Source organism: Poecilia reticulata, chromosome 19 (assembly GCF_904066995.2).
Source record: "Poecilia reticulata chromosome 19, P_reticulata-male-v2, whole genome shotgun sequence".
Taxonomy (NCBI): domain Eukaryota; kingdom Metazoa; phylum Chordata; class Actinopteri; order Cyprinodontiformes; family Poeciliidae; genus Poecilia; species Poecilia reticulata.
In genome coordinates this window covers 12,142,281-12,155,098 of record NC_088848.1, presented here as the reverse complement: position 1 = coordinate 12,155,098, position 12,818 = coordinate 12,142,281, and the positions used below count along the sequence as shown (strand labels likewise).

Below are 12,818 nucleotides of genomic sequence, written 5' to 3'. Positions count from 1 at the left end.
AAAAAAAATAATTAATAAATATTTTAATCAAGATTACTCAAACTGAGCGAAAGAAATTTATTTGTAATATTCTGCTAGCAAAATTAAAGTAACAATTTAAGCACAATAAGTTTCGTAGTGGTAGTTATTTCTTAATTTGAATATGAGGAATTGTTTGTTTGCTAACAAAATCAGCATAAATAACTTTAGGTATAAACAAGTGATAAATATATTAGCAGAACGTAAACTTTAGTGCTCGTTTAATTCAGAAAATCCTATATATATAGGTATCCAAGATGGATTTGCCACTCATAACAGGGCGGATGCGCTGTCGTATCATTTTTACAGGGCAATGAGATCTACTCTTCCGTTTCAAAAAGCCATTGAGTTGTCGTAAATTTGTTCATGAATTTATTAAAGAGGGGAAGAAAACAAAAAATTTGACGCTTAAAATTCACTGCGACTTTTAATATTTAGGCATTACATTATACGTAGTGAAATATTTTTGGGGAAATGGGAGTTTTAATTTTAAGTCTTAACAACTTGGTTGTTGACGTAACAGTTTGTTACCGGTGATCGCTTTACGGCAGAGCGTGCTGCTGGAGGTCAGGGACATGATCACACGAGAATCTCAGTAGTTTCTTAGTAGTAAACGTTGATTTTGTAAGAAAGATTATACTGGAATACAGAATATTCTCGGATTGAATATTTTCTGCTGGTGTTGGAAAAATCCAGCGGCACGTTTTTAGAAGGTTCGTCATTTACTTTGTGTTACGACGTCTCTTGCTAAGGTTAGCCGCCTCGGCTCAGCTAGCTTCTTTTAGTTTACAGGCTCTAGTCCGAGTGTCCAGAGAGGGTTACAGCCATGGACAACAACTCTCAGGGCTCGGGAGGATTCAAAGGGGGCCTCGGGGGGCTCTTTGGTGGCGGTGGTGCTCCTGAATACTCCAACACAGAGCTCGCCGGTGTCCCACGTAAGTATCCTGTGATGCTAGCTGTAACAACACAGTAATGTTAGCTGCTGTCACATTGCTCACATGCAGTGTGGTGCAGATGGTTTTAAAACTTCGGATTGCTTTTGTATTCCAGTGACAGGCATGAGTCCTCTTTCACCTTATCTCAACGTCGACCCTCGTTTCCTGGTTCAGGTAGATTTCATCTCACCATCACCACGCAAAACTGTTGAGTTTTATTTTCCTCCTGTCTGTGCTAATCTAAAATGGTTGTGTTGCAGGACACAGATGAGTTCATTTTACCAACAGGGGCCAACAAGACAAGAGGGAGATTTGAACTGGCTTTCTTCACCATTGGAGGCTCGTGTATGACAGGTGAGTAACCACTCCTGTTCATCTGTAAACCTTATCTATTTAAGTGGGAACAAATTGCTGCTGAAGTCTGTAAAATTTCTTTCGAGGTTTAGCAGAAGTAATACTTCCAATGCTGAGAATATTCTACGCAATATTTGCGTTTCAGTGTACTCACACTGGAGTTAATGTCTTGCCTCACTCTAACACAGGAGCCTCACTGGGAGCTTTGAATGGTCTGAGGTTGGGCTTGAAGGAGACGAGAGACATGGCATGGTCCAAACCTCGCAACGTACAGTAAGCATGGACACAGTCCACTCTATGTCAATTGTACTGCCTTTGCAAAAGTATTCACACTTTTTCCATAAAACGAGATTTGTGAAGTTCACAAGTAACTGTCGTCCCTGGACAGATTCTCCTACATGAATTGTGACTCACAGATGAAATGCTTAAGGTTACTTCTGAAGAGAATTGGGATGATTACACGTGTATGTCACAGTTTTTGGATTTTTCTGTTTTTATGTGTCCCTTTGCTTCCATTTTATGGTTCGGAACTGCATTGTGTTGATCTATAACATAAAATACCTGTAAAATACACAATAGTTTGTGCTTGAAACATGATGAAATGCTAAAAAACGTGAAGGGTGTGAAAACTGTTGCAAAGTACCGTATGTTTATTTCCTCTTAAATCACTTCCCCTCTAAATGTTTTTACTTTTTCTTCACCAGAATTCTGAACATGGTGACCAGGCAGGGGGCTTCGTGGGCCAACTCTCTAGGCTCTGTCGGTAAGATTAGAATGAAAACTTAACTGTCACCAAACCAAACGTTTTAAAGGTTTGGTTTTTTTAAATTGCCTTTGCAGAGTCTTGTCTTTTTAACTCTGGTGCTTTTTTTTTATGTCCTTGCAGCTCTGTTGTATAGTGCTTTTGGTGTGGCGATAGAGAAAGCCAGAGGGGCAGAAGACGACATTAACACAGTGGCTGCTGGCACGTTAACAGGGATGCTCTTCAAATCCAGCGGTAGGTGTCTCTGCTTGGGCATTGGGCATTAATTTGGTCATCATGTTTATAATAGTTTGCCTTTTTTTTTTTTGTTTTTTAAATACCATTTTTCATGAACGTAATCTACATTAAAAAGATATAATCATTCTCAAACTAAAATTGAAAAGTAATGTTTTTTTAATTGGAAACCTGAAAGCATTTAAACTGTTTTTCTTGATTAAATGTGGAGCCAAATGAAGGAGTTGGGAGTTTATTTGGGAATTTTTTTGGGTGCAAACGTTGATTTTATGCAGTTTTTGTATGTCAACTTACTATTTATTTAATTTCAACATAAAAAAAAAGCCTTCCTGATTTTGGTGGAACCGATACTTGAGTTTTACAGAGTCATCATGTACAGATACCAGTAATTTTGAAACAGAATATGCTCTCTTGTCTTTCTCCTTTTGAATTGTCCAAGAGAAATTAGCCTCTGGATCATATCGTATTTATTTCCCAGGGTAACAGGAAGTCATGAGTGACTTCAAATTTTGCATAAACTTTGCTTCAACATTCATGCTCACATAATAAATAAAAACGCTTCAGTGAGATTAATTTTATCTGGATTGCTAAGAGTTTTCACACAACACATTCGTCCTCGGTTGTAACTGGGATTGAATTGCTCGGGTGCTAATTATTAACATAAAAATATTTGTTTTATATTAAAAAACGTATTTCTTGAGGCGTTTTCTCCCTGCTTAGTAAATGCTCTCAAACAGTGCTCTTTTTTGACATCTCATGTAAAAGATGAATTTATTATTCACCATTTCAATGGAAACCTGTGGTAGGTATCAAGAATTTAGTAAATTTATATATACGACAAAAATAACAGGTTGGGCATGTTGTAACAAACAGTTGACAGAGTAATAATTATGCAGATTCTAAGATGATCTTTAGAAAGCCTTTTAAAGCTCCAACTGAGCAGATTTCTTTGAGTTCCCATCCTGAGGTTAGGTCTTATTCACCGAACACCTAATATTATGTCTAATGATCGTTTTCAGAGATGATGATGATGATGATTCCATTTATTTTTTTCTCTCAGGGGGATTAAAGAGCGCGGCCCGTGGAGGTCTGGTTGGTTTAGCCGTATCCGGTGCCTACGCTCTTTACAACAACTGGGATCATCTCACCGGCTCCTCGCCCACGTCCCGCCTCTACTAGCCTCTTCCACGCCGTGGCTACTTCGTCGTTAGGTCCAAGTATCTGGAGGACACAGCCTTTAACCAAAACTGCTAGGTTTGAGTTAAATTCGGTGTTCTTTTCCCGACTCCTGTCACTCACAGGGGAATTGAGAGAAAAAGTTTATTCCTGTGGAAATCCAGATCATTTGTGTTAGTCCCGATCAGTGAGGATCTGGTATGAAATCCAGACACTTAAGTTTTATTGTTTATGAATGAGTCGTCCGTCTCCAGTGATGCCATGCTGAGAGACATTTAGGTTAAATGAGCCAATTTATGGGACAGCACCCGGAGTGTGGTCCAGACGAGGTGTTTTCAGACTGAAAGACTCGCCACCTGTAAAAATGGAACAAATCCTGATGGTCTGATGACTTGTATTTATTATTAAAACGTATGTTAGTGGTTTCTGCTCTGTGAGAGTGGAAGTCACCGTAAAGCTGTACCGGAACTGCTTACTTTTCGTGTTTCTCCATCAAGTACGCTGTTTGATAAAATGAAATAAAATGAAACGGAAATGTTCACAGATATTCAGCTTTTTTATCGCTTTTATTGCAGAAAGTATCTTGTAAATGCCGATGTACACAAATGAAAACTAGCTGCTCGTTTAGGGTTCATATTTACATCGTGAAGTGTTTGCTGGGTGGAAAAAGGAAAGGGAGCTGAGGTTAGGTTTTGCTGAGTCAGCAGGGCCCTCTCAGTGCAGGAAGAAGTCCCTGATGCGGGTCGCCTCTATCCAGGGGATGTAGGCGGTGGTGCGGGTGAAGACGCTGGGTTTGTTCTCCACGGTGCAGCCGATGGGGCCGAAGCTCACCACGCCGTGCACCTCCCAGCGATCACGGCCGAGCTGGCACAGCAGAGGACCACCTGAGTCGCCCTGAAGGGAAGAAAGCCGTGAAAAAAACGCCACCCAACAGACACAAAGTTTCTGTAAGCAATGGGAAGTCCTTACCTGACATGCCGCAGGCGGGCCCTCGGTGTCCCTGAACCCGGCGCAGATCATGGAGTCCCGGACACGGTCGCCCCAGAACTTCTTCTGCCGGCAAGTTTTGAAGTCGATGATGGGCAGACGGGCTTGATTCAGCGCTTCCGCCAGCGAGACGTTCTCCTTCCCTCCTGAAATGTGTTTATAGAGCGAGTAAAATTTTAATTGCAGTAATAAAATCTACAAACTTTGTATGTAATTCACTTCGGAGTTAACTCCTATACATCCACACACTCAGAGTCGGGTAAATTTTATGATTAGATGTGGTTCATCTAGAAAGAAATGCTACAAGGATGTTGTTAAGAAAGGGATTTTTTTTTATAAGGAAAAGTCATCATGGGAAGACTGCCAACTCGACAATTATCCAGCCAACAATCAAGGTCTCAGAGTGTGGAGGAAAGATTCTTCAAATCCGTGCTTTGAATGTCCGCAAGATAATTTGCAAACTGGATGGACTCATCACTTGGACTTTGGGATGATGCCAAAGAGATGATAAACTGCAGAAAATGTAGATTTAGTTGGAATTTCATCATTGTAAAATTTAGGAATGCACCGATGTTAGCATTTTGGGCCGATATTGACACAAGATGCTAATATTACTGTTATGACTGATGACCAATATTGTACACATTTCTCTACTCTTTTAACACCGTTTACAAAGAAAGAAACCACCACATCGCTTCTCTGCTTCAGTTAAACGTGCTGCATCACTATCGTATGACTGAATCCCTTCTCCTCCTGAGACTCGCATACAAAGATTAACGAGATGGAATCACTTAATAACATCGGCCGATACCGATATGTTTAAAAATGACTAACATCTGCCAACACTGATATTAATGTCGATATATATCGTTCACCCTTAGTAATGTTAAACGGCAATATCCAATTTGCCTGTTTCAGTGTTACTATTGTTGGTGCCCTACCTTTCCTCGGTGTCCGAGTCCCTCGTCCCCGACTCACCTCTGGTGTCTCCCCAGCCCGTCACCCAGCAGTAGTGCCCCGGTTTGAGGGGGCTCTGCTTGCGCGGCAGGCAGGCATAGCGGATGAAGTTTGAAGGCAGGATGTCCGTGCCGGCCTTCACCAGCGCGATGTCGTAGTCCAGCTCGCTGTGAGCAGGATAGCGGAAGTTCTCGTGCCGGTAGATCCTCTTGATGGGGAAAGTCCTCTCTGCAGACTCTGAGCGCTTCAGCTGGTGCTTCCCAAGGACAATCCTCCAGCTCCCAGGATCCTCCGCTTTACCCCTGAGAGTGTTTGACAAAAATAAAAAGATGTGCAGTTTATTTGTTTCTTTATCAGATGTTGTATTTAATTCATACAAACTTGCAGTTTCTTTAAGGTGTGAGATTTATGGAGTGTTTTTTACTTCTGGAAGCAGTGAGCTGCAGTGAGCACCCAGTTCTTATGGATGAGAGTTCCTCCACAGACATGGATGTAGTGTTTACTTCCTCTGGGTCGAACCTGTGACAGACAACCAGACAGTAGAGTCAAAATTTTTTAGTAAATGTATCTATTTTTGTCTTTTGAGTGCTGAAAATGGGAGCAGTAAAAGTCAATAACCAACTCCTGAAATTTTTAGGTTGTACATTAACAGCCTTTAGAGTTCAGGTATAGATGTGTCTGACTTGGATTTAATTTAATGCAACTCTATTTAAATTTACCACATTTAAATTAGGTTAAACAGTTATTTGTTTGCTGGTGTTATGTGATGTTGATGTCTGAAATAAATGAACTTTAATTCATTGCAATGTACTGATCTGATTTGATAAAAAAAAAAAATACTGAATAAAATTGTCTGTAAATAAGCAGAAACTATGACGTTTTCCTAAAAATAGAGGATCCTGTCTGTGTGTTTTACCTGCAGAGAGACCTGCCAGGGCCAGGAGTGAGGTCTGGCCTCATTTCCAGAGACAATCCTCTCAATCATGTTTGGCTTGAAGTGGGGCATGCCGCAATCATGTGGCCAGTCTAAAGAGGACAGAACCAACACATTCAGACACCACAGAGCCACTGCATGAGTAACACAAGCCTTGCTTTGGTGTTGGTGGAGTTTATTGGTTCTCACCCAGCTGGAGGACTTTGTGTTGTGGCTGTTGTGCTGGGATGAGCGTGTATGCAGCCGCAGGCAGGGAAGCCTTGCTCAAAAGCAGCAGCAGCAAAAGGGACAGAAACCAGAGCAGAGGAGGTCCTGATGCAGCCATCGTCTCCCACAGAATCACCGACCGGGCCACAAGTGGGCACTATTTATAGCAAGCAGTACCCAAATGTACGCAAACAGGTACAGTTCACACACACCCACCCACACACACACACAAGCACAACAGCAATCCTCCAGCGACAATGAGTTATTGTCACAACAAAAGCAGAGCACTGGATAGTTCTCATGTAGCTTTACTGCAGCTGAGAAAAAGGGGATTTTTTTTTTTTTTCAGGGGAGGCCCATCAGCACTTTCACATCCATACAGAATTCTCCCAGCACACGGACATGCGTGCAAGACAAAAGACATTGCGGTATTGTACACAAACAAGTGTATTTGTCATGTGACTGATTGGAGTGACACAGCGGCCTGAATGTAACCTTTGTCATGTTCGATGCGGGACAAGTGGAGCACAACAACTGCAGCCCGGTTTCTTTCTACATTTCATCACATTACAGCACCAAAAGTCAACAGCAGAAGCTACGTGTGGTTCTGGTGTTCCTGGAGGGCCAATCACTTTACGCCCTCTCCTTATAGATGGTGCATCTGTCTTTGTCTTTTTCTGTTTAATCCCGTCTCTCTCTTGGACAAAACTATTGAAGGAGCTACCTCTGCACTTAACTGTGTGCTGTCGTTCACTGAAACTGATGGATTTTCTCCTAGTACATGATGTCACTGCAGGACTTGCTGCTGCCATTAACTCTTTGCTTTTTCTTTACCATTAAAAGTATTCGTAATCTTATGTTGTTTTCCTCTCCCTAGCCAAAAAAACAAAAAGCATTCTGTCAGTATGATGCTACCAGAGCATAATACTCCCTCCCCATGCCTGTTCATCTGCCTTCTTCCTCCAAACAGGGCAAGTGGAGTTCATACTGAAAAGTTTTATTTTGGCCTCACCTGACCACATGACCTCCTCTGGATTATCCAAATGGTCATTGGGAGACGTCAGACAGTAGGTTTGTTTCTTAACATTACTAATTTACATTCATTTTAATAGCACTATAGTCGACATAACCCCGAGTAAATAGCTCGACTTTACAAAAAATATCTGCACACAAACATACATCTGTAAAAGTATGACAACAGTAGCTGCAGTCGAAGCCCCTGGTGAGCAGAGCTGTACTTGCTGCGGTGAATAAAAGAGAATGTGCCCGCTCATCTGAATGACAGAGCTTGACTGGTCAGATCTCACCACTGGGGTTCACCAAGTTTGCGTACAACTCTACTTTGAAAAACAAGCACGATACGGATAATTTAGCTTTAAAGCCCAGAAACAAGTATCAAATATACAACTTATAGAGGACATAACAATTTGAAATGGTCATGTTAATTTTGCGACTATTTTCCAATTCATAGTTTATGTAGTTTTCACCTGCCTATACCAATACCAGGTTAAAAAATATATTCACACAACCCTACTAATATTTAGTTAAATTTCATATATTTTGCAGGTATCAAAAAGTTTCTGATTTGTTGATTTGTTCACTCTTCTGAACAGAGCTTTAAACTCTTAAAATGAGTAGTTTCCTGGCACAGATGATTTTTTTAAAATCAAAATGTCCAAGTTACAATTCAAACTTTCAAAACTTGTTGAAATATTCCGACTTGAAACTTGGAAATTCTTCTTTCTACAAACAGAATGTAGCGATACATCCCTGAAATATTATGAAGTCACGGCTTTGAATAAAGTTCTGCTGTTTTATTATTCTGTCCTGTTATTTAAAATAACAACAACAAAAAAACCACAGGGACAACAAAACAACTGATGTTGCTACTGTTTAAAAAAATCTTTTAATGACCAGACTTTAATATGAATGACAAGAAATTAAGTTTATAGGTATCTAAAAAATACATACAGACTTCTACTGTGCTTAATTCATCAACTGAAAGTGATAAAAGGGCAAATCTTAACCTTTATTAAAAACATTAAACATATAAATACTGAAAGTATGGATGATAAGTAAATCCTAATTGGCTTTTTTTTTAATTGTCTTTAAATAGTTGTACTCTTGTCTCCCTTAAAAATAGTGAGTACCATATATAGACAATGACATATAGCCTGGATCAGTGGTGTTTGAAGTATTACAGTTCTTTTCCACCACTGCTGTTGTTTGTGAGGATACATTTTGCCACATAATAAATGATTTTCCTTTAGTGCAAATGTTTTCTCCTCCTTCAGTAAAAAAGATCTGCTGACGCTTGTAGATCAATAAGCTGTCACCAGTCCATTTTCCTGCATGTTCAGTCACAATAATTGGCTTTACCTGTTTGAGGTTTCTAACATATTATTAGCACTTGATGTTTTTGTCACACTTTTTGAGTTTACATATATTTCTCAGTTACAGAAATGCAATTGTATACAGCTGTCTTGAGCTAAAAGGCTTTACACAGTTGAAAGGGAAAAGCATAAAACCTCACTGAACGTCTATTCTGACAAGTCTTTATTTAGAGACTACATGATGAATCAGGTCAGTTTGACTCCAGTGGCAGACACTATCAGATTTACAGGAACTAAACGAATGCATGCTGTGGGAAGGCTTTGACCCCATCCTGACTCAACGTGTCTCTTCAAAACTCAGTTTTAATGCTACGCAAGAGTCACAGAGTCTCAGTCGTCCGTCTTTTTGGACAATCCGCACCATCCAGGCCTCCTCAGGGATCTGATCACTATTTTTTTCTTGCTGTGTCCACTCCCCTGTGTTGGTGACTTTACGCTATTGGCTGTCTTCTCTCCACCTTCCTCCTCTTCTATTTCCTGTATTTTGCCTTGCTCTTCTCTGCTTCTGCTACAGTTGGCCTCCTCCTTTTCCTGCTTTCTGCCCCCTGTTTCTGGCGGCACCTCGCTCGCTGCTTCAGTCTCCAGGTTCTCCTCACTCTCGCCCTCCACCATGCACTTAATGCTCATTGCTGGTGGGCTTGTGTCGGGGGCCATTGTTGTAACCATGTTTGATATGAGTGGAGGCATTGGTGCTTTCTTCTTCTTAGAGGAGCGCCTCTGTGGTTGTGGGCTGTTCTTGAGATCCAGATGTTTCTGTATGGCGGTGCTGAGCTCCTCGGGGTCCAAGGATGCTCCATGAATGTCCCACGTCAGCCCATCCTCGTCCCACAGCACCTGCTTCATGCTGCCCCTTCTGCCAAGCTCATCACAGTCTTCAGACTGGGCCTTCAGACATGATCTTTTTCTCTCCAGATACCGTGCAGAAGCGTCAGTGCCATCCCATTCTGGGGTGTTTTGTTGCTTCTCCTCCTCCTCCTCACCGCTGCTCACTGGGAACATGCTGGAAGACGCCGAGACCAGGTTGGAGTGGGATCCCACAGACGCCTTCAGGTTTAGTCTGGATCCGGGTGGAGAGCCCAAGAGCGAGTGCGAGCCACTGTTGGAGTTGGACATGTTCTTCTGAAAGTCGCAGCAGGAGCCCAAAGGGGAGCTTGTCTGCACCGCAGCATCCATCATCTCCAGCTGTGAGGTCATCGTTCCTTCCTCCCTAAGCAGTTCTGACTTTAGGTTATTGGCGGTAGCCTCCAAGTGCATCATGAGGTCACCCAACCGTGAGTCACTCAAGGAAGAAACAAGTGGTGTTCTCCAACTTTTGCCCGTCTGGCAACTTTGCTCCAATGACAGAAGGTAATGGCAACCTGAGAGTTTGGCCTTGAAATCAGTTTTTTCTGCAGAAGGACTTGGCTCTGGCTTGCAATCAGCTGGCAGTGGACTTTCCTCTCCTTTATCTTCCATTACTTGGGTGCCCGTGGGGCTGGGTGACTCTTTGCTCTCATCATTAACAAGGCATGCGGAATCTGCACACTGTCCTTCATCTGTTAAGCTTGCATGCGATTGGACTGGGGAAGGAAACTGAAATAAAAGTTTCTCAGGGGAGCTGCTGTTGTCTCTACAGGTTATCCGAGGGCGAGGTGAGTACTCAGACTCCCGGTGTGTGCTTGGTGTTAGTGGTGAAGAAGCCAAATGATCTTGAGGTGGTAAAGTAGGTGTGTGGAAGGGGGAAATCAATGGTGAGGGTGTGGTTGGAGGAGAGGTTACTCTGGACATTGGAGAATCTGGGGTGAAGCAGCCGGTTGCATCCTGGCTGAGACAACAGGAGCGCGAGGACCCATCCTTCCCTACAACCGTGTCTGGAGTGCTGCTGCGGCTGTGCGTGCTGCTGCTGCAGCCACTCCAGCGATGCATGTTGGAAATCCAGCGCTCACTGAGAGGCGGAGGGCTGTGCAAGTCCTCGTTCTGAGTTGTGACCGAGAACTGGTGGCTGTTGTGGTGCCACTTGTGATGGTGCAGCTGCTGCAGCGTCACTTGATTCTGGTCCGAGTGCGTGTTGGTGCTGGAGCTGCGCTTCAGATCCAGTCGCATCCAGGCTAGGTCTCGCTTGTGAGGAGGGCCTGTTGCTGTGACGACGTCTACTGAGCTTTTAGAAAGGGAGAAAATAGGAGTCCGGTCGTCTTCGTCCTCCAAAATGCCAACTTCACTGGACGAGGACAGTGACTGTCCGACCGAACAGCAGGCAGACTGGTAGCTCTCAGACGCAGGGCGACCAGACCTCGCCATGGCAACAGCACAGACCTGTAAGGACAAACACATATAGCATTTAAATAATCAACTCTTCAAAGTATGGAACTAAGATTTCCCTCTTGCTATTTTGGCACAGTTAAATATTTCTGATCCTACAACAAATTAGAATCAATAAGAGTAAAAGTCCAGGCCACTCTGAATTGATGTGTTAGTTTTACACCTGATCAAATTATCAAGTGTAAAAATATTCTAAAATATTCAGAGGCACCTTTATGAACTTCTGTGGGAATTTCTGTAACTTTTCCTCGGGGGCTAGCCTTAAGCCTGGGGAATTTTTATCAACTTCTAGAGAAAGCAAACCAGATTTGTAACTCCGGTTGGTTGAATACCGGTTTCTTCTTAGCCATCTTGGCTATCTCCTCAACTGCTAACCTCTGCTGCGCTCATTAGCTTGGTGCTAACTCTCTTTGTCACCCAGTTCAAAGCCCTGTAAAGCCAATAGAGGCAGCAGGATCAGATCTTAATTCTCTGCAGGTCCCTCTCAACAAGTGGCATGTCTCACGTCACCCACGTGCAACACTGCTCTAAAATGTGAGCATGGACGCTCCTTCAAATTGATTTCCAAACAATTTTGGGATGACACATTTCTCAGGGATTTGAATGAGAGCATTCAAACACACATACCCAAACACACAAAATCCAGATTAACCAAATGAGATTACGCAGCCCAGATTACTCGATTATTGAGACAAAATCAAGATTAATACAGACAGATTTAAATGTGCATTTTGCCACCAGAAAACAGATAAAATGATATCAAGTCAAATGGAGATATGTCACATGAAACTTTTGGGACAACATGGTTATTATTTGATTTCTCCTTGCAGTACAGACAGGTGTCAGCAGATTCCATTTGCAAAAGAATGAAATACTGTTGTATTCATGAGTTTTGAAAAACAAAAATATATATCAGGAAATCTAGCATCTCATTAAAAGTACAATAATGAATTCACACCATAGAAATTCTCAACAGCAACTGATCTGCACAGATTGCAAACACAAATAATCAAATCAAAGCGTATTTTCATACACACATGCCACCACGGAATAATGTTTGACAATGAAAATTAACCTCTTACCTGAAAGTTCACAAGTTGTATCCTGTTTTGCCCTATGCCCGGCCACAGTGCTGGTCGCTCTAATTGGTGCCTCTCCTTCCTCCCCTCATGTCTTCCACTCTTCCTCACGTCCTTCTTAAATGGCTTCCCTCTGTCGATGTCAATCACATAAAAAGCCTCTTGCGACCGGGTTTCCTTCGTTGTGACCCTCCTTAAGGTTGATCCGCTTCCTCTACCTCTGTTGGGCCACATGTGAGGTCGACGAAGGTGAAACTGTTTTTCTTTTTTCTTTTTTTCTTTTTAAAGGCGCATTGTTCGGTGCATTTGTGTGTGTGAGTGTGTGTGTTTGTGTGAGAGACAAAGAAAGAGCCATTACTCTATGCCTTTAGCCCAGAGGATTACCAGTCATCTTATTAGCTACTGTCCAATCCGGTCTTTGTGTGTGGAAGCGAACAGCGGGTGGCTTATAAGCACTTTGATTCAAATTCAGGATAAGGTCAT

The 12,818-nt window shown here is 42.3% G+C and overlaps 3 protein-coding genes across 4 annotated transcripts; 1 reads left to right on the top strand and 2 right to left on the bottom strand.

Annotated features, from left to right (window-relative positions):
* Positions 1-4,019, top strand: timm23a (translocase of inner mitochondrial membrane 23 homolog a (yeast)). 2 transcript variants are annotated; one of them, XM_008437237.3, is made up of 8 exons: positions 1-731; positions 811-953; positions 1,069-1,127; positions 1,214-1,307; positions 1,496-1,580; positions 2,012-2,070; positions 2,194-2,304; positions 3,365-4,019. In XM_008437237.3, exons 2-8 carry the CDS (start codon positions 845-847, stop codon positions 3,481-3,483), a joined length of 636 nt encoding a protein of 211 aa, XP_008435459.1. In that variant the 5' UTR covers positions 1-731; positions 811-844; the 3' UTR covers positions 3,484-4,019. The 2 variants fall into 2 exon arrangements, with proteins under 2 accessions (XP_008435459.1, XP_008435458.1); XM_008437236.3 differs by having other exon boundaries at positions 7-731; positions 804-953.
* An 8-nt stretch (positions 4,020-4,027) lies between these two features.
* Positions 4,028-6,786, bottom strand: LOC103481623 (chymotrypsin-like elastase family member 2A). Its single transcript, XM_008437234.2, has 6 exons — positions 6,548-6,786; positions 6,341-6,450; positions 5,849-5,943; positions 5,446-5,726; positions 4,450-4,613; positions 4,028-4,374 (listed from the first exon to the last, which is right to left on the bottom strand). The coding sequence occupies exons 1-6, from the start codon at positions 6,681-6,683 to the stop codon at positions 4,195-4,197; spliced, it is 966 nt and encodes a 321-aa protein (XP_008435456.1). The 5' UTR covers positions 6,684-6,786; the 3' UTR covers positions 4,028-4,194.
* Positions 6,787-9,098: 2,312 nt separating this feature from the next.
* LOC103481622 (uncharacterized) lies at positions 9,099-12,569 on the bottom strand. The gene is made up of 2 exons (XM_008437232.3): positions 12,339-12,569; positions 9,099-11,250 (listed from the first exon to the last, which is right to left on the bottom strand). The coding sequence occupies exons 1-2, from the start codon at positions 12,567-12,569 to the stop codon at positions 9,289-9,291; spliced, it is 2,193 nt and encodes a 730-aa protein (XP_008435454.2). The 3' UTR covers positions 9,099-9,288.
* Between the last annotated feature and the right edge of the window lie 249 nt (positions 12,570-12,818).